General features: G+C 36.3%; 1 protein-coding gene and 1 long non-coding RNA gene across 2 annotated transcripts; one reads left to right on the forward strand and one right to left on the reverse strand.

Annotated features, from left to right (window-relative positions):
- Nucleotides 1-98: 98 nt before the first annotated feature.
- pigl (phosphatidylinositol glycan anchor biosynthesis, class L) lies at nucleotides 99-24490 on the forward strand. The gene is given in 8 exon segments (XM_056746220.1): nucleotides 99-621; nucleotides 867-966; nucleotides 15276-15366; nucleotides 18162-18229; nucleotides 20714-20745; nucleotides 23124-23201; nucleotides 23204-23256; nucleotides 23854-24490. Coding segments are annotated over 8 exon segments (873 nt in total). The 5' UTR covers nucleotides 99-299; the 3' UTR covers nucleotides 23983-24490.
- Nucleotides 17125-23257, reverse strand: LOC130419456 (uncharacterized). The gene is made up of 2 exons (XR_008906506.1): nucleotides 18136-23257; nucleotides 17125-17593 (listed from the first exon to the last, which is right to left on the reverse strand). It is a non-coding gene; the product is annotated as an uncharacterized LOC130419456 (long non-coding RNA).
- Nucleotides 24491-24526: the final 36 nt, after the last annotated feature.

Here is a 24526-nt window from a genome sequence, read left to right on the forward strand (position 1 = left end):
ATAGATTAGACACAAAGGAGACAAATATTTTATTTAAAATGTTCCTCTTATAAACAAATGTATTTATAAAAAAAAATTCACATATGATGTCTAGCAAGCGTGTTTAAGATAATATAATGACTTCTATCATTCAACTTTGTTTTCAGTAGTTTATATAATATGGTGATCAGATGCTGAATGTTAAAATAATATTTAAGTACTATCAAATAACCGTGTTTTGTCAACTATTCTGCGTGTGTGTAGGAACCTATCTTCAGCAAATGTGTGTTCCACACGGACGGTTTTAAGACACGGTCGAGATGTTTGTTTTCGTTTGCGTATGTGTTTTTGTTGCTTACATTGTTTCTATAAAGTTTGTGTATTACAGATATAGACAGTTATGGCCACACATGTGGGATAAAATATCCACTCCGTTACACACTGGCGGAAATAAACATTTTTGTCCAACACAAGAGAGATCCGATGTACACTTGCGGAATTATGAGGTGCGCACGAGATCCACCGGGATACGAGCTCTGTTGGTCACCGCGCATCCAGATGATGAATGCATGTTCTTTGCACCCACCGTCTTGAATCTTGTTAAATCAAAAGTAGACGTACATCTGTTGTGTTTGTCAACAGGTAGGTTTTGTATAAGGTTTTGTTAATATTCTGTTTCAGTTGCAATTAAAACATTATTGGTTTTTGGCGGTTTAACACTTAAACATGTTTATTTGTAAATATTATTGTTTTCTCACAGTACAGTATTCATAATGCATGACTGAACATTAATTTGCTTTAATTAAATCAAATAAAGACTGTTGCTGTTGAGCTATATTAGAGGACTTACAAAATAGGAATATCTTAAAATATTTTTACATGCTCAGGCAACTACAACAATCAAGGACCACAACGCAAAAAGGAACTGCTTGGCAGCTGTACAGTTCTGGGCATCCCAACCCACAATGTCACCATCACAGATAACAAGTAAGGGCAGCGCACAGGACACACAACGTAGGCTACCTCATACAGTTTCACTGTGCAAAGGCTTCTTAAATGAATATCCAAATCATTGTCCTATAATAACAAAAAAATGAATAAAGATTGCATGTAGGTGCATAAACACTGGACATTGCTTGCAATCCTAATATTTCTCTTTATTGTGGATTTGTTTAATGTGTGGTCATTAAATAAACCGTTTTATCCAGTGTGCTGTCCCCCGAGGTGTCAACCCCAGTCAACACATCCATTAAGGTCTACCATGCTGAGCCTTGCCCCGCCTCTTCTCCCCTAGCTGCCCTCTGAGCAAACACTGGCTCTGCTACGAATAAAAACCCCTCCATTCTTTCACGACACAGGCACAGTCAGGTAAGGCTGATGAATGTGAGCTCCCTCTGTCACTGGAGGACATAAATGACCAGGGTGGGGGTGCAAAAAAAGAGCAGTACTCCACCCCCCTAAGAGCTCCATTCTGATATGGCCTGAAAAAGGAGTCATGGGGAGAGTCACCTGCCACACCAATTGTGACACCACTATGAAAGATTACAGCAGTCATATTTCATCGGTTTGGTTTTCATCTTGTGAACGTCTGCGAAGTTTCTTCTCATTCATGTGCTTGCACACTGCTTTTCTGAATCTTTATTTGTTTCCTCATTCACTGAAATAACGCATATTAACCATATTCCAGATTTCCAAAACACTGGCGATACAGAAAAGTGTTCTTTCCACCCACATATTCTGCCATTGTTTAGGATTTAGCCTGCAATAGTTTCAAGGACACTAAGGAACTGTAGATCAAAAGGCATATGTATAAGCAATTCATTAGTTGATTGCCCTGCTAAAGGTAAAAAGTTTAGAAACGCCTACGTATTATAGCGTCTTTAGAGTAGACGATCTCTGCATGGATTACAGCTCTGCACACCTCTCAACCAATGTCACAAGGTATCCATCTGTCACTTGTGTAGGGTGCTTTCTCTTCACTGGTCCAACTCTTCCATTCCATTATTTTTTTTATTTCAAGTTTAGTGAAGAAAATCATATGTAAACATATTTTTTGCTTAGACCTCAAAAGTAGATTTAAAAAAAAAATGTAATGAATGAACTAGATCAGTATACATTTAGTTAGGTGTGTCCAATCATTTAACTTGTATAACAGTGTTGACCTTTACCCGCATAACCCATTTAACAGGATAAGGGCCCTAGTGTGTGTGTAGTGAGTTCTCTAACAACAGATCTATATAAATACATTTTGCATCCAGAAAACTCATAAGAATGTGGTAATTGCAATCAAAGTCGTGGTGAAGTTCCTCAAGCCAGTAAGTTTATTAAGTTGTGACATGCTCTATTCAAAGCAAACTCAGTTTACTCTGTCTTTGCACTTATACAAACATGCTGTGTGTGTGTGTGTGTGTGTGTGTATGAGAGAGAGAGAGAGAGAGAGAGAGAAAGATTCTTTCAGACAAGATTATTAAATGTTGCTTCTTCATAATGATAATACAGCATTCAGAAGCAACATCAAACTTGTTTTCTGAGACCTATTTTTGTGCAAACTGAAACAAAATCTTTCTATTCCTACATTTAGTAGAAACTTTTATTCAAAGCTAATTACAAATATAGAACATTAAAAGAAATACCTAGAGGTAGTAACCTCACATTTAAAAAAAAAGATTTCAGCATTTCAGATACCACATACAGTAAATTCCACGCCTCTGTCTCGGCCGAAATAAGAGCCCATCCCAGCTAAACCGCCATGTTGGGAGCCTTGTCTTTTACTTACTATTAAACATTTTCCACAGTTCAAAAGTGAAGAAGTCAACAGAAATGCGTAAAAGCATCATGAAAGTCAAACTGTGCTTATATGATGTTTTGTAAATAACATTTAAAAAACCTAAGGCGATCTGAGTTTTCTCATCCACGCAGAGAACAAATTTGTTACTTGATGGTATATGTTTTCTGGCGATTTTCCAGAAGTTCTTCCCTGCTTGATTTTGCTTTTTCGGTAAATGTGTTCTCTTTGCATTGGTGTTATCATGCTTAAATACTGCAGAACCCCAGAGGTCTAAAACTCTTCTCACATTTGGATGTTGTTGACTTCTTGGTAGGAAGGAAAAGCTTAAGCATAAATAGTGACTAGCTGTCCCCTGGGTGTTTGTGTGTGTGCGTTTGGCTGATTGTTTAACAGATTACACTTGGGCTGACATCTAACTGCTTCCAAATATAACAAGACAAGATAAGACTCTATGATACGCCCTTGTTTAATATGTTTTGACTGCTTTGGTCAAAAAAACGTTAAAAACATAAAAACTTTGTCTCTATTTTGAGTTATTTAGGTATTTAGACAAACACCTCTTACAAATGATATCATGTACAAACAAGTTGTGTGTGTACTGTATACCATCCGTTCCAGTCAATACTAAAACAACAACTTTCAACTGACTATGTATGTTTAAGGTCAAGGACCAGAAGAGCATTCTAGTGGCAGTGAGAAGAATCAAGGTGTGTTGTGTTCTCAGAAACCTGGAAGTGCTTGTGTGTGTCTGTTGACTTGGTCATAAGTATCATGTAAACACAGACAATCACCTGGAACATTTCTAATCACCTGGCATGGTGCCCGGTTCCATGCTTTACTTTTTAATAGACCGTCTGTCTGTCTATCATTCTGACTTTCTGTATCCTTTTCACACTCCCCTTTCAGTCTTTAGCCAGCAGCTGACACGGTAATCTTTATAGTCATTTCCCCTAGTTACACAGACAGACATTCAAAAACAGACGTGCACACACGGATCTAATCTCTCCCCACATTTTCCGAAACCCAGATTGCGAATCACTAGTCTCTTTTTATAAAGCAAAGAGGATTTCATTTTAAATAGCATTTTACTTTTGAGTCACCAAGATCTTTTGTGTTTTTATACAGTGTAGTGTATGTCTTCATATTTATAGATTTGGCTGCAGATTCATAGCAGCTATGATTACATTTTGTGTCTTTCATTTGTTTCATTGACATAGCATCGTCTCACCAGATTGTGGTAATCTCATGTGCACGTTTAAACCCGTGTGTGTGTCTAAACCAGGTCATCTGGGCTCGGTGCTTGTTCAGGAAAGGTCGCTATATAGTTGAGTGATCAGGGATATTGTGTGTGTGCTGTGAACCTATTCTGCTGTCAGCAGCTTTCACCACTGTCACACAGAAAGTTCTGAACAAACACTCTCTCAGTTGAGTAGAAAATAAGCTTTTAAACTTTAGATTTTATATTTGAATCCAATGCGAAGATATCAATTTTCAACAATTACACACACATCGCTTGCACTCGTTCACAGTTTTTGTAGTCCATAACATTGAATCTTAACTTGAAGAACTTAAAGAATTCTTGAAGAAAAATGGAACTGGAAGCAGACTGACAGTTAAAGGGGAGGAGTTAACGATCACTCCGCCCAAACTGTCTAACATACGTCATTTAACGTGGATAGTCCTTACAGGAAGGAAGTGCATTTTCAGATTATAACTGAAAATTATGAAGGCACACAAATTTCACAAAGAAATTTGACCAACATTGATAAACAATTTAGAAAAAATAGGCTTAAAAAGTAGGCTTTTTTTATTTCACTGAGACTTTAAACTCTGTTGCATCTTAAAGGGATACTTCACCCAAAAAGGAAAATTCTGTCATCGTTTACTCAACCTCAGATTGTTTCGAACCTGTATACATTTCTTTGTTACGATGAACACTGGAGAAGATATTTGGAAGATTTTCAGCAATTTTCAGTTCATCAGTTCATGGGACATCATCCACTTCCATTGTAGGACATTTTTTTGTATTGTTTTAATGCACACATAATGAGATATTTAAAGAATTTAGGAAAACAAACTGTTCTGGGGCACCTTTGACTACCATGCTAGTCAAAGATTTCCCGATACTGAAAATTACTAACATTCTTCCAAATATCTTTCTCTGTGTTTATCAGAACATTTATATATATATATATCATTTATACACGTATAAAATTACACGAGGGCGAGTAAATGATGACAGAATTTTCATTTTTAGGTGAACTATCCCTTTAACATGGAGTGCGTGTCCTCACAGGCTCTGAATGGGTCACGTGACCCTTCTCCTCTCCGCCGCCTACACTTTGACCGTGGCAATGCATCATGGGAGTGCTTTTGTGATAAGAGCACATTTAAGAACGCTCCACTAAACCTGTACTGAGTCAACCCTAGCACTCTTTCTCTCTTTTTTGCTGTATTATTCATTGAGGCAGACAGATGTACTTTCTGTCAGTCTAAAACGCATACAACATAGCCCACCTGCCTAACAGGGTAACATCAGGTTGAGTGCCTGTCCTCTTTTACTTCCTCTAATAGTTCTCTCTTTTCTCTTTCTTTCTTTCTTTCTTTCTTTCTCTCCCATGTCATGAGTTGAGATCTTTGAGTGGGTGTTAGGTTAATTTTTTCTGCTTGTTTTACCTGAACTGGTCTGATAAAAGGGTTTATCTGAGAGTTCTTGACTTAGTTTTGCTTTTCTTAAAGGAATAATTCAACTAAAAATTAAAATTGTCTTATTGTTTACTGACCCTCATGCCATCCTTTATGTATATGGCATAGCTTAATCTGTTTGCATGGGCAAATCATGTTTTATGAAAATGACCCAATTCGTCATGGTTGAACTGTCTTCAACAACATTTTTTTATTTACCTTATAAACAATTTAGAGAACGAGTCAACCAACTGCACAAACAAAAACCAGATGCAAACCTTCTGGATAAAGACATTTTTTCAGGGTCATTTTTTACCATGTTTTTAACCTTATCTGTGTCACCACTTCCAATACTGGAGGATAATCGGTTAAGTAACTGCAGTCTTTAAACTGAGACTGTATCCCAACTTATCTCAACCATAAAATAAAATGAAAATGTGCCTCCTGTTTTATGTGGTAAATATAATTAAGGCCTTAACATATTCAAGGGATAGTTTACCCAAAAATCTTGTTATTTCAAACCTGTATAATTTCTTTCTTCTACAGAACACAAATTATTTTGAAGAAAGTTGGTAACTGAACAGCACCAGCCCCCATTCACTTCTACTGAATGGACACAAAACAATGCAAGTGAATGGGTGCCAGTTAACAACATTCTTCAAAATATATTTGTTTCTGTTCGGCTGAAAAAAGAAAGTCATACAGGTTTCAAATGACAGGAGGGTGAGTATATTATGACAAAATGTTCATTTTTTGGGTTCACTATCACTTTAACACCAATACTAGATGAACATCCACACAATAAAAATTTGTGTGTTCAATTAATTATGGCGGCATTATTTTTGTTATCTCTGTTTTAGTTTTTATCACTTTGGGTATAAATCCTACCCTGAGCCCCCAATAATGTTTCTTTCTATTAGCGTGGCAGCCATTTTGACTAATAAATAATAACCAGTTTTCAGAGATGGGAACAAGTCACATATAGTCAAGTCCAAGCAAGTCTCAAGTCTTAACCATCAAGTCTCGAGTCAAGTCTCGAGTCACAGTTTAGACAAATCAAGCAAGTCAAGTCAAGTCAAGGGTTCACCCTAAGCAAGTCAAGTCAAGTCCTGATAAGTATAAAGTCAAGTCAAGTCAAGTCAAGTCGTAGTACTAAAATAAACAGAGGTTAATTTTTTAGATACATGTTTATTTTTGCACAGAAAAGATGAACTTATATACATACATTATGTATCTTATTCACATTGCTATATATGAATTATATGCATATCTGTGCAACATTAATATCTGAAAATAAAAATTCAATTTAATTGAAACGTCTACACAGAAATGGAAATACTTGTATCTGACAGAATGCATTTATACAGGCTATGAAGCTTATAAACTAAGAATTGTGATTGAAAACTTGACTATTGTATGTTTTAAGTATATGATGCTGTAATACTTGTGCTGTCCATTAATGTGAACAGTATGCCTATAGGGATTTGCATCTAGTTATGGGAATCCCGGATCATTTTATTGACTTCGATATTGAATCTTGTTTATCAAAATGAACGGATCTTTTTCATTTCGGTAGTATATAAATTAAATGTATGTTAATATAGCCCAGTGATGAAGTTATGATGCTTAATCGTCATCTCTGCGGTGGACGCGCATTTGCACGTTTCATACGTAATATATAATCTGAGAATATTTGTTTTCTATTTGAACTGGTTTCATTATTTTACAGCACAAAACGTTTTGCTGTTATTGTGAGTATAAAAAAATGTAGACAGTTAACAGATTCGAACTATGAAATTATTCTCGTCAGTATGACCGAAAAGTTTTTAAAGAGGTTTTTTTAAGTGCAAGTGATCTCACCGGCGCGTCCATGTAAGCCGGTCATGCAGTATATAAGAGAGCTGCTATTCAGTTTCCACACGCAGTCAACACAAACACTTGAACATGCGCGCATTTAATATAGACATTAGCCTACATGTAGTACACAGAAGCCCTTCTTTATTTTAAGATGATTTTAATATTTCAAGAACATAAAAATCCGGGCTACGCCGTTATAGCCAGATTCCCCAAAGCATCTATTTATGAGATGAGATCATGTAGGCCTATCAGTGATGATCGATGATCACATTTATAATAATAAAAAAAAAAACCAAAGCAAAATTATGACAAACAGAAACAATTCATTCATAAAATTAGTAATCGTTTTATTACACTGACAATAAAGAAATTACTTTCTTACCTTTCGTTGTGGTTCTAGTAATGTCGGATGAAATTCGCCGTTGTGGTTGTCGTGTCAGAAATCCTTGCGTTGCATGCTCTGCATATGGAAAATCTTTTTTTTATTTTCACGGTCCAGTTCAAAGTCCTTGTAGCCAAACGTGACTATCTGTGGAGCTCGACTGTTGTCTGCCATTGTAACGGCCACAACTGTTTCAAACCGCCTCTCTATCGTAACTGCTCTACAGTAATTGGCCGTTACCTTGTTTGACGCGGTTTGAGTTGAGCAGCGTTAAAGGGACAGGCGCTGTAGTGCTGCCGAGTCACAATAATTATTTTAGCTAATTTCATTATTTTACAAAGTTCAAGTCATTGTCGAGTCTTCCATTTAAAGTCAAGTCAAGTCTCAAGTCACTTGCTCTCAAGTCAAAGTCAAGTCAAGTCATTTTCTTACTTCAATCAAGCAAGTCGCAAGTCCTGAAAATTGTGACTCGAGTCAGACTCGAGTCAAGTCATGTGACTCGAGTCCCCCACCTCTGCCAGTTTTACCTTGAACTAAATGGACTTAAGACTTGGCCCCATCATACAGTACATGACATTCAGCATGCTAAATATCCCTTTGAATTAATATGGACTTAGATTTGCTGATAATGTTTTATTGTTAGCATCAACTGGAAAATAAAATATCTCTAAAGGGGATCCCTACACTTTCATTCTTCTCTATTGTTATCATTATAATTGTGGTGTGGACACAACCATTCTCTTTACTTTACAACTTTTTTTAAAACTTTATAGTTATTATTGTAGTTATTTTTACATGTGTGAGTGAATAAAAACTGGTGCATCCAGAATAAAAGTTTGCACATAATATATGTCTGTGTACTGTGCAAATTAATTTTGCATGTTTAAAAAATACACATACATGCTTATATTTAAGCATTTATATTTTACTTAAATGATTGGTAAATAAATATATGTAAACTGTACATATATGTGTATGTGTTTATAAATACAAAATGAATATGCACAGTACACAGACATATTATGTAAAAAACAAACTTTTATTCTGGATGCGATTCATCTTTTGACAGTCTTAATAAAAACACAACTCTACTTAAATTAAAGGGGTCAAATGACACGGCTAAACAAATATTATCGTTTGTTTTAGACTTGATGTAATGTGAATATACGATTTAAGGTTAAAAACTCTGTGTTTTCCACATACCGTGGATGTTTGTATCACCTCTTTGCCCCGTCTCTCTGAAACACGCTGATTTTTTACAAAGCTCATCGCTCTAAAAAGCGAGGTGTGCTATGATTAACCAGTTAAACAGTGCGTAGTGATTGGTCGAAAACTGCAAGAGTGTGAGAGAAATGTAACGCCCCTTACCATATTCGGAACATCATGTTCCCAAGCAATTGTAGGTGACAGGTGATAAAATGTCATCGGTACTTCCTTATATCAATTCGAGCCTGAATCTAATACGGAAAATGACGATGATCAAGCCCATACATCAACTTTGCCAGCGTGACTTGATAAGGATGTAAAAGATTGGTAAGGTTTATTAAAAAAAGATTATGTTAAATAGTTAAAAACTATAGCTAACTGTTTAACCTTTGATATATGACGTTATAAAGACTATAAACAAACAACCATTTACATCATAGAGAGTTTGTTTGAGATAGAAACAAGCTCGCATTACAGCAGGGAATGGTAACAAAATAAATAACGCGAGTGCTTTGGCCCTTCTTGATCAACCAGTGTTACGCCTCGTCACGACTCAGCAAAGACGATAAACCCCAAATAAACACAACATTTGTTGCCTTTAGTTGGAACATTATTATTGCTGATTATTAGGACTTATGTTGTCTTTTTTCATGTTGCGCGCATGTCTGCATTTGCAGATCTCAAACACAACAAACTCAACTCGCGTTAGTCCGTAGCAAAGTCTTGACAATATACTTACTGGTTGCGAATCTGAAGCGCCAGTGAAAAATTTTACGGCTGAAATGGCCCCACTTTTTAACCAAATCTCTCTCAGGTTCGTGAAGCAATCGTCGGTTAAATTCGCTGTACAAACTTGAATATTCGGATTGTACTTTTCTGGAACAGTGTTGTTAATAAAATGTAACCATTCATTTTGAGTTGTCTCATCTTTTGGCAGGGCAAACAAAGAGGCTTTCTTTTCGCAACTAAACACACAGCGTCTCCGCGACATGGCTGCGGCGGTGACGTTGCAATGAGATTTACAAGTACCCCCACCTCACTTGCGTTTAGATTTTGGCGGTCTTAGTCAAATCATGTTAAGAAGTGACGTACATTCGCTGGGGTGTGGTTACACGAGGCGTTTAAGGCAGTTCTGGGTTAGCATTCGCTTTTAGATAGAATGCATCTTTTGTTCCGGCAATTTTACATGTCTAATACATGCATGGGCAACTTATAACACAGAAAAACACTTCTTCGCGCCATATGACCCCTTTAATATTTATGTTCTGTACAAGCAGACAGAACAGAGGACAAAACTCTCCCCAGTCACCAGCACGCTCCATATTTAATTATACATTGATTCTGCGAGGAAACTAAACCCTGTGATTTATCGGCTGGAGAAAGAGGACAGAAAGTCAGGTCGGTGGGTGTTGGGACTGATGGCAGGTCAAGACCCACAGAGAGAAGAGCTCTGTTAACAGTATTACCGGACAGCACTGCACATGCACTTCCTGCCAAGAGCTTGTCTTAGAAAAACACGATCCTTCTTTTTCTCATGAACATTTGGGACTTCTATCTCTTCCAAGGCAGAAACAGTAAGCCTTGCATTCTCTGACATTTCCTTGATTTTCCTCCTTTTCTCTTTCATCATAAAGCAGTGTATTATATGTCTGGAAGCTGCATGTCTTTTCTGTGCCAAGTATTTGAGAGTGCAATTTTATTTTAGGAGGTGTTCTATATATTGCTGGGATAGGTTTTTTGGCTGCTCCTGAATATCTTAACGATTGAATAATGTAACTGGGGTACACTCCAGCTTTCCGCAGACCTACTGACTGATAAATTCACGTCTCATACTCTATAAATCTCCACAAACATGACTGCACACTCATTTCAGGCAACTTTTAGTGCCGGAAGGGTTAACTGTCGTTCCGCAGTCGTTTTTTCCCAACATGCACTTGGGCCTTGTAACGGAAAAGCAGCCAGGGCCCCATGTGACCAGACAAAACAAATGCTGCCAGTCCCCCGCCCCACTTTGCTCAAACACACTCCGCCTCCTCAGTGGGCCAAAGTTCATCTGCTACATTCAGATGCCTGCAAGCAATTACACATCCACATGTAGTGAGCGAAAGAGAGAGAAAGGGAGGGAGAGAAGAGGTTACTATGGGGCATTTGACACTGTTGCTATAGTGAGGCCAACACTCGATCCATCTTGAAAAATTATGAGTGTTTTTCTCATTTTTATTTTTCTCTAAGTTCATGTTCTTTTGTTTTACAGATGTGTTTTTTACCAAGGGAAATTACATTGTGTTGGCTTGAGCAGCTCCACTATTCTAAACATAATAACATTTGCTTAAAGGGATAGTTCACCCAAAAATGAAAATTCTTTCATAATTTATAATTCTTTCAACAAATTATACATTACGCTGAATAAATGAGGACAGAATCTTTATTTTGGGCTGAACTATACCTTTAACAAAATATGAATAGAGGCTGCATGTTGAAACTTCAGGCTAAAATAATAATAAAGGGATAGTTCACCCAAAAATGAAAATTCTTTCATAATTTATAATTCTTTCAACAAATTATACATTACGCTGAATAAATGAGGACAGAATCTTTATTTTGGGCTGAACTATACCTTTAACAAAATATGAATAGAGGCTGCATGTTGAAACTTCAGGCTAAAATAATAGTTTAAAGGGATAGTTTTCCCCCAAAAAAAATCTGTCATCATATCATATCCAAATCTTTATATATTTCTTAGTTCTTCTGATGAACACAATGTAAGATATTTGGATGAATGCTTATAACCAAACAGTTCTTGGACCATGACTACCATAGAAGGAAAAATTACTTTATTATTTTTTTTGTTCTGTTGAACACAAAAGAAGATATTTTGAAGAATGTAGAACAGCAAACAGCTCTGGGGCACTTTTGACTATCATTTGACTATTCTACTATTGTAGTCAACGGAGTCCAAGAACTCTTTGGTTACAACCATTCATATAAATAAATTTCTCTGTGTTAACAACTTTTGAGAGTGAGTAAATGATGACTGAATTTTCATTTTTTAATGAACTATGCCTTAAAGGTATTAATTTAATATAACATTACTGTCAAATATTTCACACCATCTTTATACCAGACCATTATTTACCCTGTATGGAGGTGTAAACCGGGCCTATGTAAATAAGATGCTACATAACCCTCAGCCACTTAATCATTGAAACTTCCTTCTCTATAACCTTCACATCACCTCACATGAACCCCTCCTCTAATATAGTATCTTTCAAGACGACCCCCGTGACCCTGACCCCCATTTGATTTGTGTGCAGATCCATCACAACAGAACTGAAACAACTGTCAAGCTCCAATGTGAAAATAGGAGGGGGGTTGGCCTCATTTCACTCGGATTTTCTGTCTCTTTATCTTTCTATCCCTCTCCCTAACATTCACCCCCTGTCGTACTCCCTGACCTTGAGATGGGATTTTGCTGTTGGCTGTTTTTAACACATTCAGGGCCAACTGCTGTGTGCTGCCAGCTCTGCCAATCACAGTAGACAGGAGACTGCAATAGTTTGGTATTAGCACGCTGCTAAATAAGTAGTGGCATACTGTAATTGACATAAATCCCACAAAAGTTTATGTAAAAATGTTAATTATAAAATTATACAATTTGGATAAAAATGTCATAATCAATACACCATAATGGATATTATCAGTTAAGTTGTTTCAACCAATCTGAACATTTTCTGTATTCATTTAACCCAACGGTTGGGTTTGACCCTTTTTGACACATCACAAAAATGTAAGAGAACGTAATTTTAAAACACTACTAAATTATTCTTCAGCGGTCTTTGCAACATTGTCTTAACATCTTGCTAATACAGTAAGTTTATAGATGGTGCACAATCATTTTAATGAAAACAGGCCTAAAATTACTAACTTTATTCTTCTTTTCTGTATCTTCCATGTTTGAAGATGTTTAAAAAGTTGTCTAGGAGTAAAAAGGAAAAAAAAAACACAAATCAGGCCACAGAGAAAGCAGCTTTATTTGACCCCCAATACATTACACAGCAGCAAAATTGTGTGTGAGAAAGAGCGAGAATGATGCATAGCCCTTGTTTTCCCTAAGCTGTAGTTCTAGATGAATGGAAGGGAAAAGCCCGGATGACCTTTGATCCCAAAGTTTAGAGAGGACTGTGAGATGCGTTCCAGCTGAACTGTGTGAGACTGTTGCAGTAAATCAGAGACTCACTCACCACTGCAGATCTTAAGGCAAACCCGGCCCTTCCATGACCTTGCTGTTTTTTTGTAGCACTCTGTGTGTGTGTGTGTATGTTTATGTGCACGCTTGTGTATGTCGGTTTATAAATGTCATGATTCTGTCCTTCTTGTCATGAGTTTTCTAGTTCGGTGGACAGAGTCGAGACAGTACCATGTCTTTTATGCTTGTAGGGTTATGTGTGAGGACACGTGGCCTTTGTTATGACATTGCACCTTGTGTCCTCCTTTTGCATCTCTTAGCCCAGCCCCCTTGTTTCCTTTTTAACTTCCCCTTAGTGGTTTATTCCCGTCACCTTTCCCATGGAAGTATCCCCTGTTAGTGTCCCCCTACTATATTAAGCCCCAGTTCCCTCTGTCCCGTGCCGGTTCGTTGTGGTTCATGTCCTGTTGTTCCCATGTGAAGAGTCTTGTTCCAGTCTTGCTATTTCACCAGAGAAGTGTACATTTTAGTTGTTTTTTTGGTCTCCTGTTCTTTGCCCAATTGTGGGAAGTGTTTTTTTCATTGTTTGTGTTTATTTTGTAAATTATTAATTCCTGTTTTTGCCCCACCGTGGGTTTTGTTTTGTGTTTCGTTATATATATATTAAAGATCTTTCTTTAACCCATTACCTGCTGTCTACTTCTGGGTTCTGTGTGTTAACCGTGACAATAAAGGTCTACCACTCAGGCCAAATTACACAAAGACCCTACACAAATATCATTTGTATTTGTACAGTTGTAAATAATGTCACTATTTAACTATGTCTTCAGAGGTGTATAAATACCTTACATAATGAAGCGTTATTACCTTTCTGTTTCTATCTACGTACACCGTGGGTCCCCTTTCATGGAATTGGCCATGCATTTTGCAGTTTTTCTTTTTTAATAAATCTGCAAAAATGTCAAAAAAGTGCATTTCATAAATACGTTATCTCCTTTGGCAAAGAAGCATAAACGTGACAACATCTTAGTTCTGGACTGATCCACTTGTTGCAAATCGCAACCACACTAATAATGTAATTTTTATACACTGGGCCTTTAATATTTTAGCACAATTATATTTTTTTCCTGCAAAAGTATATTCAAACATTGATACATACACCTTAAGATTTTAAAAGATTTGTAAGATCATGAGATACATTTTCGTCACGTGACCCTAAAATTTTGATTGGTAGTGTACAATAATAAGTTGACTATGAGAATTATGTTGTGATTTAAATATTGAAAACAAAAAAGAAAAACAGGTTTATTTTATTATCTTCAGTGTTGTCACCTTTTGCCTAGAATTTGTAGAAATGTTTTCTTGGCATTTTATCAAGAATCTTCTAGGCATTCCACCCCAAGACGCTTTTTAAAGGTGCCGTTCCCTATGATGCCAATTTTCAAACTTTACTTAGTGTGTAATGTTGCTGTTAGAGTATAAATAATATCTGCAGAATTATAAAGCTCAAAGTTCAATGCCAAGCGAGAAATTGTCTTTAACAGAAATCTTAGCTTTTCAAGGACTACAGAGAACGGCTGTCACTTTTCCGAGTTTTTGAATAACCTCCGCCCAAAGGAATACGCCAAAAAAGGCGTGGGCCTTCCTTAGAGAAGAGGAAGAACTGCTGGAGGAGTGTTTGGTTTTCAGAGATTGTAAACATTTGACTGACACATGACTTTAACATCGGCTGTGAAAGCTGTTCTGTGTAATACACTGATATTGTGTGTGTATGTGTGTGTGCATACCTCTAAAACATTTCTATGAAACGTCTTTGAAGTCCTGCTTGTGAATATTTCCTGGTCAATCTGCTTGTTTTATTATCCAACTTGGGTCCAAAATAAAAAGGCAAAACTAACTCACCCAAAGAACAGCACCTTTTTTTAACAAAAATAGCTTTACCATCTATTCTGTGCTCTTACTGGTTGATTTTAAAGACATTTTTATCAAACAAAAGTTTTAATGAACTGAACCACTTACCAGCCACAAAAAGTATCGTCACAACATCCAACCCCACCCTAATATAGTGACAACCAGTATGTTGACATGGACGCTACTCAAATGCATGCTGTTTCTCACTGTCTTCAATCCTGCGTCTGTCAAACATAAATGTAGTAAGACTCTAACATTTTTTTTTTATCTTCTACCTGCAGAGAGCTTCCAGATGACCCGACGGTCCAGTGGAGCACTGCTCTGATCTCCTCTCTGATCCTCAAACATATAGAAAACTACACCATCAGCCTGGTAAGAAACCTCTAAATTGTATATGTACAAAAGGGACATTTTTGGATTCACCCCAACTGTGATGTATTTCTGTGACCTACACCTTCAGGAATTTCTCTAGAACACCTTCCCAGGTTAAAAGACCTGTCAAAACAGTCCAACATGATATTGGTACATAGTTTTGCAGTTAAGGCCAATGAGAGACCATTTTTAAATCTACAAAAAAAAGCTGAGTGAACAAACCAGTCGTTAATAATTAATCGAGTATAAAACCACATTTAGACACAGACAGACAGCCTTGCAGAAGATGCGTTTACGTGTCAGTCTTATTCATGTCTCAAGTCTCTCAAGTCATTTTGAGAGTCTGAGTAGTAGACTCAAGTATCCATCTCTGGGTTGTAGATGAACATTAGAGATGGTCAAAAAATAAATATACAATAATCCTCAGGAGAGGTTGAAAGTGAGTGCTTCACTGTCGTAATTTCAGAGTCATAGTTTTTTACTTATCTCCAAATAAAAATGTAGAAATATGTCTTGGAGTCTTTATTTATACATAACCGTACAATCTAAATAGAAGACCATCTAATTACAATTTTGAATAAGGTAAACTTTCAGCTTTCACTTCATCAAAACATTTTCTTGACAATCATGAAAGCATGTGACTTTCTCATAAGCTTGCCTCAGTGAGACCATATCTGAATGATTCATTTACTCAGACCCACCCGTCATTGGCCCTCTCTATTTAGCCATAATTACACATGCCGTAATGTCCCATAATACCGCTGAACCCGGCTAAAGCAGACTCATGTGGTTCCCCAGGGTCTTTGTTGGCAAGCCCAGGTAGAGATATTTATCAGCCCACACTAAGGGCTTCCAGAAAATATCACAAAAAGAATTTGAAATCAAGATTAGAACAAACTTTGTTCCCTTTCACCTTGTGGTTTTTTCTGACATGTACTGTTTAATGTTCTTCTCACTGTCTTTACGCACATGCCATTCAAATACATAGGAAAGCCAAGCAAAGAAGACTAGCATAACCAAGCTAAATAAAACCATTCATTCTCATGCAACGTAGCTTGATTTACCTCTATGGTTCAATGGTCTTATCAACTATTATCAATATATGTATGATCAGCAGTCAGTTTCCCTTCAGCCCAACGGCCAGACTACACACAAGTTTGACTTCAACCACAAGATAACTAGTACATACTAAAGCCAATGGATCTGCACAGTTTCACTACACCCTTAATTTTATGTTAGACTTTTTTATTTTATGTTGAAAGCCAGATAGTGGCCATGGAAATACTGATATTATGATATTAAATTACACTTTAATTTGACTTTGGCTTTCAAACGGCTGGGAGAAAAGAAGTAGCCATCTTGTATGCGTCAGCATTGCATCACAACCTTCAACCACATACGCGTCAACACCTTGAAAACAATCCGGTCAAATGTGATTTCGACTACCTTTGGAAGTGCTCATGCACACAATGTTCCACACCCTGTTTATACCTGTTTTTACCGTCATCCACTTTTGATCCTATTGACCAAAACACGGGGCTTCAAAGAGCAAAGGATTATGGGATGATTTGTTGACAAATATGCTCATTTGGTTTATTCAGATGTGAATATTACTGTGTGTTTGTGGGAAAGAGTAAATTTAGATTTAAAGATTAAAACCTGCAGTCTGTAACTTCATTTATATAATTTATTTTGAATGCATCTCTGTTTAAATCACAATACATCCATGCAATCAAAAGAACAGTTCATCGAGTGAAATAAAGTTCATTGAAGTTTTTATTGTCGAGTGATCAAAGTGTTTAAGCATGTTCTTCCATTGATCTTCTTTTAGACAAATAAGTCACTTCCTTTCAATCTTTCTCCGTTCTGTGCACAATGTTTGGAGTTCCTCTTCAATGATATGCTGATGTGCTCGTCTAAGCTGACTCATTCACCTCATTGTCTTTGGCAACAATCTACATACCTTATACAACATATTATTTTGTCAACCATATTTTCCTCCACCCTTGGCACTTTTGAGCTGCAGCAGTTTATAAAACCAGCCGTTTCCGAAGACAAAATCTCTCATCTGGTGATGTGAGAGACAATACACAGTTAGATGTTTCCGCAAGGTCCTGGCAATACCCGCCACCATCTAAACTGCTGGGTCCTCAAATGACTAGTTCTGTTCTTTGTTTGTTTATTGTCTTTTTTCAACCTTTTCACTCTGTTCTTCAGTGGGTAGAAACTAGAAAGAATGTATGGAAAAAAGACACAAATTCAAATTTTTGCATACTAGATTCTGCTCTGTGGGATACATTAAACAAAATTTTGTAAACATAGTCATGATTAAGGGATAGTGCACACAAAAAAGACAATTCTGTTATTTATTCGCATTTAAGTTGTTCCAAACCTGTATGAAAAGTTGTGTTTGGTTGAACACAAAGAAAGATATTTGGAAGAATTTTAGCAACTGAGATTTCTGGGCCATCACTGACTACCATAGTAGGAAAAATAATTGTACTTTTTTTCTTCTGTTTAACATAAAAGAAAAGCAAAAAGTTCTGGGGGACCTTACCATTTCAATTTTTCTATATGGTGGTCAACGATCTCACAGAAATGTCAAGTGCCAACATTCTTTCAAATATCTTTCTTTGCATTCAACCAAACAAAGAAATTGGGTTTAGAGAGTAAGTAATTGTGTAAAAGACATTGTGTAACTAGGTTTTTATAGCTAATGATAACTTCAGAGGCCTCATGTGGTCTCATGTTGACAATGTATTTATCTACCTCTGGTTTATGCTGTGTCCCCGCAGGTCCTAACATTTGATGGAAGAGGTGTAAGTGGACATGCCAATCATACTGTCATCTATAAGGCCCTCAGGTACCTGCATAATGATGTCATATAATGCAGAAATGAACTTGTCAACAACAGGATGCTTATAGATTTATAACTTAAAGTGATATTTCACAAGCAAATCAAAATTTTTGATTTTTGAAACGTTGATGTCTAGCTTCTGTTATCCCTCGGATGCACCTGAGGCTTGTTTTTTCAGCAACGTTACAAGCGCTGTCAGTATGTATATTTCTCCAAATAAACGCAATGATTTGCTTCAGAAGACCTTTGGTAAGACTATGGAGCCACGTCGAGCAGTTATTTGATGGATGGATCCACTTCTTGGAACTTATAAAAGTCGATGCCCATTCACTCCCATTCCACCGCTTGGAAGTAAAATGATACATGGTATTATAACTTCGACTGCATTATTCTTCAAGAAGAAAGTCATATTCAGCCATTCTGAATTGCCTGTGAAATATCCGTTTAAAGGGATAGTTCACCCAATGAAATTTTTTTCATCATTTACTCACCTTCAAGTTGTCCCAAACTTGTATAACTTTCTTTGTTCTTATGTTGAACACAAAATGAGATATTTTGAAGAATTTATAAAAACTTTGACTACCATTTAAATTGTTCTACTATTGTAGTCAATGGTGCCTCAAATATAGTTGCCAACATTTTCCTATATATCTTTCTTTTGAATCATCCCTTTAATAGGTTTGCCCCATATAAACCACTATTTATAACTAATGGTAGCAAAACAATACAAAGCTTTCTGAGGTAGGCCTGCTTTTGCATTTATACTGTTGTGATCTTACTTTTAAACAATACTTACTGTATCCTTACAGAGGGGATAGATAAAAAGGGAAATGGCTTCAATATCCTCAATTGAAACAGGATGTTTGTTGTGTTTTGGATGGTGGTCTTTAATCTGGGTCAAGTTTGCTAGTAAACAACTTGGCTATATGGGTAAAACCTTTCAGAGCAGGAAATTCATACTGTTCAAATTCAAACAAGTTTAGACAACGTAACAAATTTCTTGCTGAGTCAGCATCACTGTATGTGGTAATGTATTTCTGTTTTGTTGCTCAACTCATGCAGTTTTTTTACCTTTCTTACCTCCGCCTTTTATAATGTAAAGGAACAAGTTTTTGACTGGGTATTTCCCGATGATCTTCTTTGCTAGCATAGCATTTACAGAGAAAAACATATTCTATAATGGTACATGTAGAAATTAAGAACCTTAAGTAAACCGTAAGCACATTTGTCCATTTTTACACTGTATCTAGACCAAATTTGACATAATCAAGTTAGACATTCAGATACATTATACATACTCTTTTACACAAACCACACAAATTATATTATTACATCGCAGAACACTTCTAGATGTACCACAGCTACACAAACTTCCTCGCATTACACAGATTCCAACAGACTTACAGAAGTTTAATTTCAATCAATACTAATGATGGAGACATGCAAACAACGGTTGATAAAGAAATATTTGTGCTGATGCATAAATGCATGGTTGTAAGAAACTGAGCCAGTCTTGAAGCCCTGTATATTAATGCAATGATGTTTTAAGCTGTAAAACATTTAACAAATTTTCATAAACAAGCCAAATCATATTTCGTTTTATGTCTGCTGGTGTCCATATTTATAGGTGCTATGTTAAGGATTAGGAAGAAATATATCACTGTGTACTAATATATATATATATCAACTAATATATAGTTGGGCTCATAATTTAGCAGAATTCCATCAAAAATTGCTTTAAATTGAATATGAACAGGTTTGTGAAAGAATTGGGTTAAGGGTCATGCTTGGAGTATTGTAAATAACTTTATCTTGTTATGAAAACAAGAGGGAGAAGGATGCAGACAGTGTTTGTTAAGTTGGCGCTGGGACTGGGTCATCTCAGGCTGAGCTGGGCCTGCACAGGTGGTGTGACCGGGAGAGCCAGGACATCATAGAGAATTCCAGGAACTGGATATGGATTTAGTGTTCTAATCTGAGAAAACCCCAGACCTCAGGATGTGTGTGTGTGTTTAAAAGACAGACAATGGAGGAGAAAGAGAGTAAAACCCAAGACAAATAAATCTTTGTTATGTAAAAATCACTATCAAAATTTAGGTTTATTGACCAAGAAGGTTATTTCTTGCTAGAAATATGACTTGATAGTTTGCTTAAAAAGGATTGTTAATGTACCATATTTTTGGTTGTTGATGAAATATCATACAATACACAGTTCATGCATAAAGTAATTAAGGGGTGTCACAACATACAAGCATTGACAATAAACATGATTTAAAAAAATTTGATTATCGATAGCATGCCAGTTCTACACATATCGTAAACAGTTTAATTTATTATTAGTTTAAAGTTTTGCCTCAAGAGCCACAATGTTTACAAACTCTGTGTTTGCGGTTCATTTTTGCATTTTTTTTGTTAATTATTAGCTCATGTGACTAATAAGAATGTTACATTCATCATACTTTGTTCTTTCCTTTATGTCTTTGGCAACAGTCATCTGGCTTCTTCTGGAAGACTACCTTTAGGTAAATCTCATTACATTATGTTAAATGTTAATTCAGTGATTATCTGATTGGACACATCTCTTTGGTTGCATCAATAATGTGTTTTCTGGGCCAAATACACCACCTACTGGTTTGCTTAATGAAGTGCATCAACGTGAAGACCCATGATTTAGTATCTCAACTATGCACATTCAAGTTGTTTTTGTATTGTATGGTTCCAAAAGGAAACCATTATTATACAATTTATTATACAGACACAAGTGCACTGAAGAGGACAGCACCCCAGGCGAGACCTGTTTTTATGGGCTTCGAGGCACATTGGTGATGGTGGATTAAGAACATCTCCATGTGTGTGAAAGCAATGCACAATATGACAAAACCCACCTAACTAATTACAAAGCTGTGAACTGTAATTGAAGTAATAAGTTTGACACGCAGACCACTAGGGGTCGGTATGCGTCCATCTATAGCTGCATGGGTTTAGTAGTGGTAAAGTAGTGCTTTTATCTGAGGGGCTCTCTTTGTTAACACATTCTTATTAAGTCTGAAAAAAATCTTAAAGGGGTCATATGGCGCGAATAAGTGTTTTTCTGTGTCTTTGGTGTGTTGTAAGCAGCCCATCCATGTATTATATATTGCAAAAATTCAAGTGTCGAGAAAAAAGATGCTTTCTACCTAAAAGCAAATGCTTACCCAGACCTGCCTGAAACGCCTCGTGTAACCACACCCCCACAAATCTACGTCAGTTCAAGGTATGATTTGACTAAGACCGCCCAAATGTACTAGCAAGTAAGATGTGCATGCCTGTCAGTACAATGGACTACCTGCAAGTAGCCTCGTGACTTACTTTCGACTTGAAATCGTACGACTCACTTGTTTCCGGTTATATGTATTAACTATGGCCTGTTTCTCATTGTGAAACCTAAACGGTTAAATATACAATATATATGTACATACATTATCAGCGACATAAGAAGAAATATTCCAAACATCACTAGGTACAAAATCTTCAAAAGATCACAGAAAGTAATGGCAGGTGAACGATAGCGTTTCACTTTTTCTCCTTACACACAGCTCAGTTGCAGACATTTTACCTCCGGACTCAAATCACGGAAGGCTGAAGGAGACTAACAGGGAATCATAGCAGCACTGTTTGGTTTAAACAACTACAGATTTTAAAAACCGCCATGTTTCATGCGTGAGAGAGCACGAACGTACTCGTTATTAAATGTTTGGATCACTATGTTGGGCCTTTTTTTATCGACAAATGCAATGCAATTTTTTTGGTCAATAGCTATAAAAAGTATAGTTATAACGTTTAAGGATAAATGCCAGAAAAAAATTGCACAGTTAAGGTATTTGTTTGGCATTAAATCTGCTCTATCTGAACAGATAGAGCAAATACTGAGTATTTTAAAATACTCTATTATTTGGTAGATGAGTATACATTTAAAAAACATATTAGGAGGTGAACTTCTGCTAATTTAAGATCTGTCATAAAGACCCACATCAAAGCATGTTAACATTTCAAACAGGATTTTTTGTTTTAATGAAGAGATCACTCTAAATATGGAAATAATCTACCATGATCTCTGCATATAGAAACTCGGAAGACTACGTGCAAGTAGTCCATTGCTTTGTAACCTGATTTTGCAAATTTGTTAAGAGGTGTAACATTTCCATCATAGGCTTGCAGTATTCGACCAATCAATACGCACTGGTTAACTGGCCAATCATTGCACAACTCGCTTGGCAGAGCGAAGAGCTTTGTAAAAAATCTGTGCGTTTCAGATAGGTGGGGCGAAGAGTAGACATAAACATGCTGGGTATGTGAACCTTAAATCATGTATAGACATTGCAGTACATCTAAAACAAACGATAATATTTGTTTTAGCCGTGTCATATGACCCCTTCAACATGACGTTGTTATCCAGAACTGTGGTACAGGAATGTGGATATTGTGCATTTGGTTGTCATTCATACTAAACAGGTTAGCCACAGGTTAATCCGGTGTTTTCCCATCATTTTCGAGATCTTGTTTTACTTAACACAGCTGCTAAATCTCCAGACAAGCTCTTTCTAGAACTTTCCCTTTCTTTATTTCTTTCTGTCTTTCTTTCGTTAAATGATGTTTCTCTTTTTTCAGATTATTAGTCATTTTGGATTAAATAGTGTTAAAAAATCGTTTAGTTTTTTAAATACACATGTCCAAATTTTATATAAAAAACAACAGAAGTATTCAAATATACTGTATCAGGTTTATATGTAAATAAATTGATTGTTGTATTACAAACAGTCACACAGATTGTGTTATTTAAGTCATAAGTGTATAATTTCTCATTTAATGCAAGTATTGTTGAAATCGACTTGCCATGAACTTTTATCTTACTAACCCACAGGTTGCCAGGTCTTTTCTCTTCACACCATCAGCCTACTCAGGAAGTACCTGTCAGTCTTCGAGCTGCCAGTCAGCTGGCTCCTCCCTCTGATTTGTGCTGCATTATTGGATGGGAGGAGTATAAACGTGCCAAGGTGAGTGCTTTGAATGAAAACAGATAGAATTGTAATTATATAATTATAGCCTAACTCTGACTTGAGAATTAAAACTAGAATTTGGACATGATCTATAATCCCTCACAACAAATCTGAAGTGTCTTTCTTAAGATCTTTGTAAACTTATACATCATTATAGTTTATTTTATTAAATATACTGCCTCGACCAAAATTGTAGTTTTGCCCAACTGAACATAAATAAATTAATAAAGTACATGGTTTCTATTGAACAGTCATACATGTTAAAAAAATCTCCACTTAAAAATGATTGTGGTTGTGTACTTTGAACCCTAATAAGTACACAAAATGTAAACATTAACTAATCCTGCTGAGAATGCTGTAAATGACGCAGTCATTCTGATCTACTAAAGCCTGAACAGGCCCTACCAGTCTGACACCTGAAGAAAAATTAATCAGTTGTTTGTCTGCAATTTTTACTCATATTTATTATTTGGACATCTATTGTACATTGACCCTAATAGAAATAGCTGTACGATGTCATATACTTAAACTTCAATTGAAAATATGAGATCTGTGTTATATTCTATCTATCTTTTCTCAATCTTCCTTCATCAGAAAGCCATGCTGTGCCATCAATCTCAGCTGGTGTGGTTCCGCCGGCTCTACATACTGTTCTCACGCTATATGATTATGAACACATTCCAGGCTGTCGCCGTGGAAACAAAGAATGTAAAAATGTATTAGTTTAGATCTTGTTTTGCACTGTTCCTGCTCACGTGGGACTAAATTCAGGCACTGAGGCTTTAAAGTTTTATTTACTGTTACTGTCATTCTAAAAAAGTAGGTGGGATCAAAATAACATTAGCACATAGTGACCGCAGTGGAATGTGTTTGTCTACGATAAACTGCTTACTGAAATTATTTGATAGCGAATTTGTCAAACTGGTTCCTTCAAGTTCAACGCAATAAATCCAAAACTTGACCAATCCTGTATATACTTGTGCCTTGTAATATGAAGGGGATGGAAGACAAAGTTTACATATTCTTGAATGTTCTGTTAGTCTTGTTACTGTACTTTGTTAAGATTTTTTGTTAAAGCACTGTTCTAAGCTGATCACTAAACACTGTACCAAAACTAGTTCAGTACGGTTTCAAAACTGACTAAATGTATTTGTGAATGAATCTGTTGAATTACACGTTTATGCCCGTTACACACCAGGAATACTCTTTGAAAAATAAAAGATGAAATGAACGTGGAATTACAAGTCTGTTTTTTATACATTTATGT

The sequence above is a fragment of the Triplophysa dalaica genome, chromosome 4, assembly GCF_015846415.1.
Source record: "Triplophysa dalaica isolate WHDGS20190420 chromosome 4, ASM1584641v1, whole genome shotgun sequence".
Taxonomy (NCBI): Eukaryota; Metazoa; Chordata; class Actinopteri; order Cypriniformes; family Nemacheilidae; genus Triplophysa; species Triplophysa dalaica.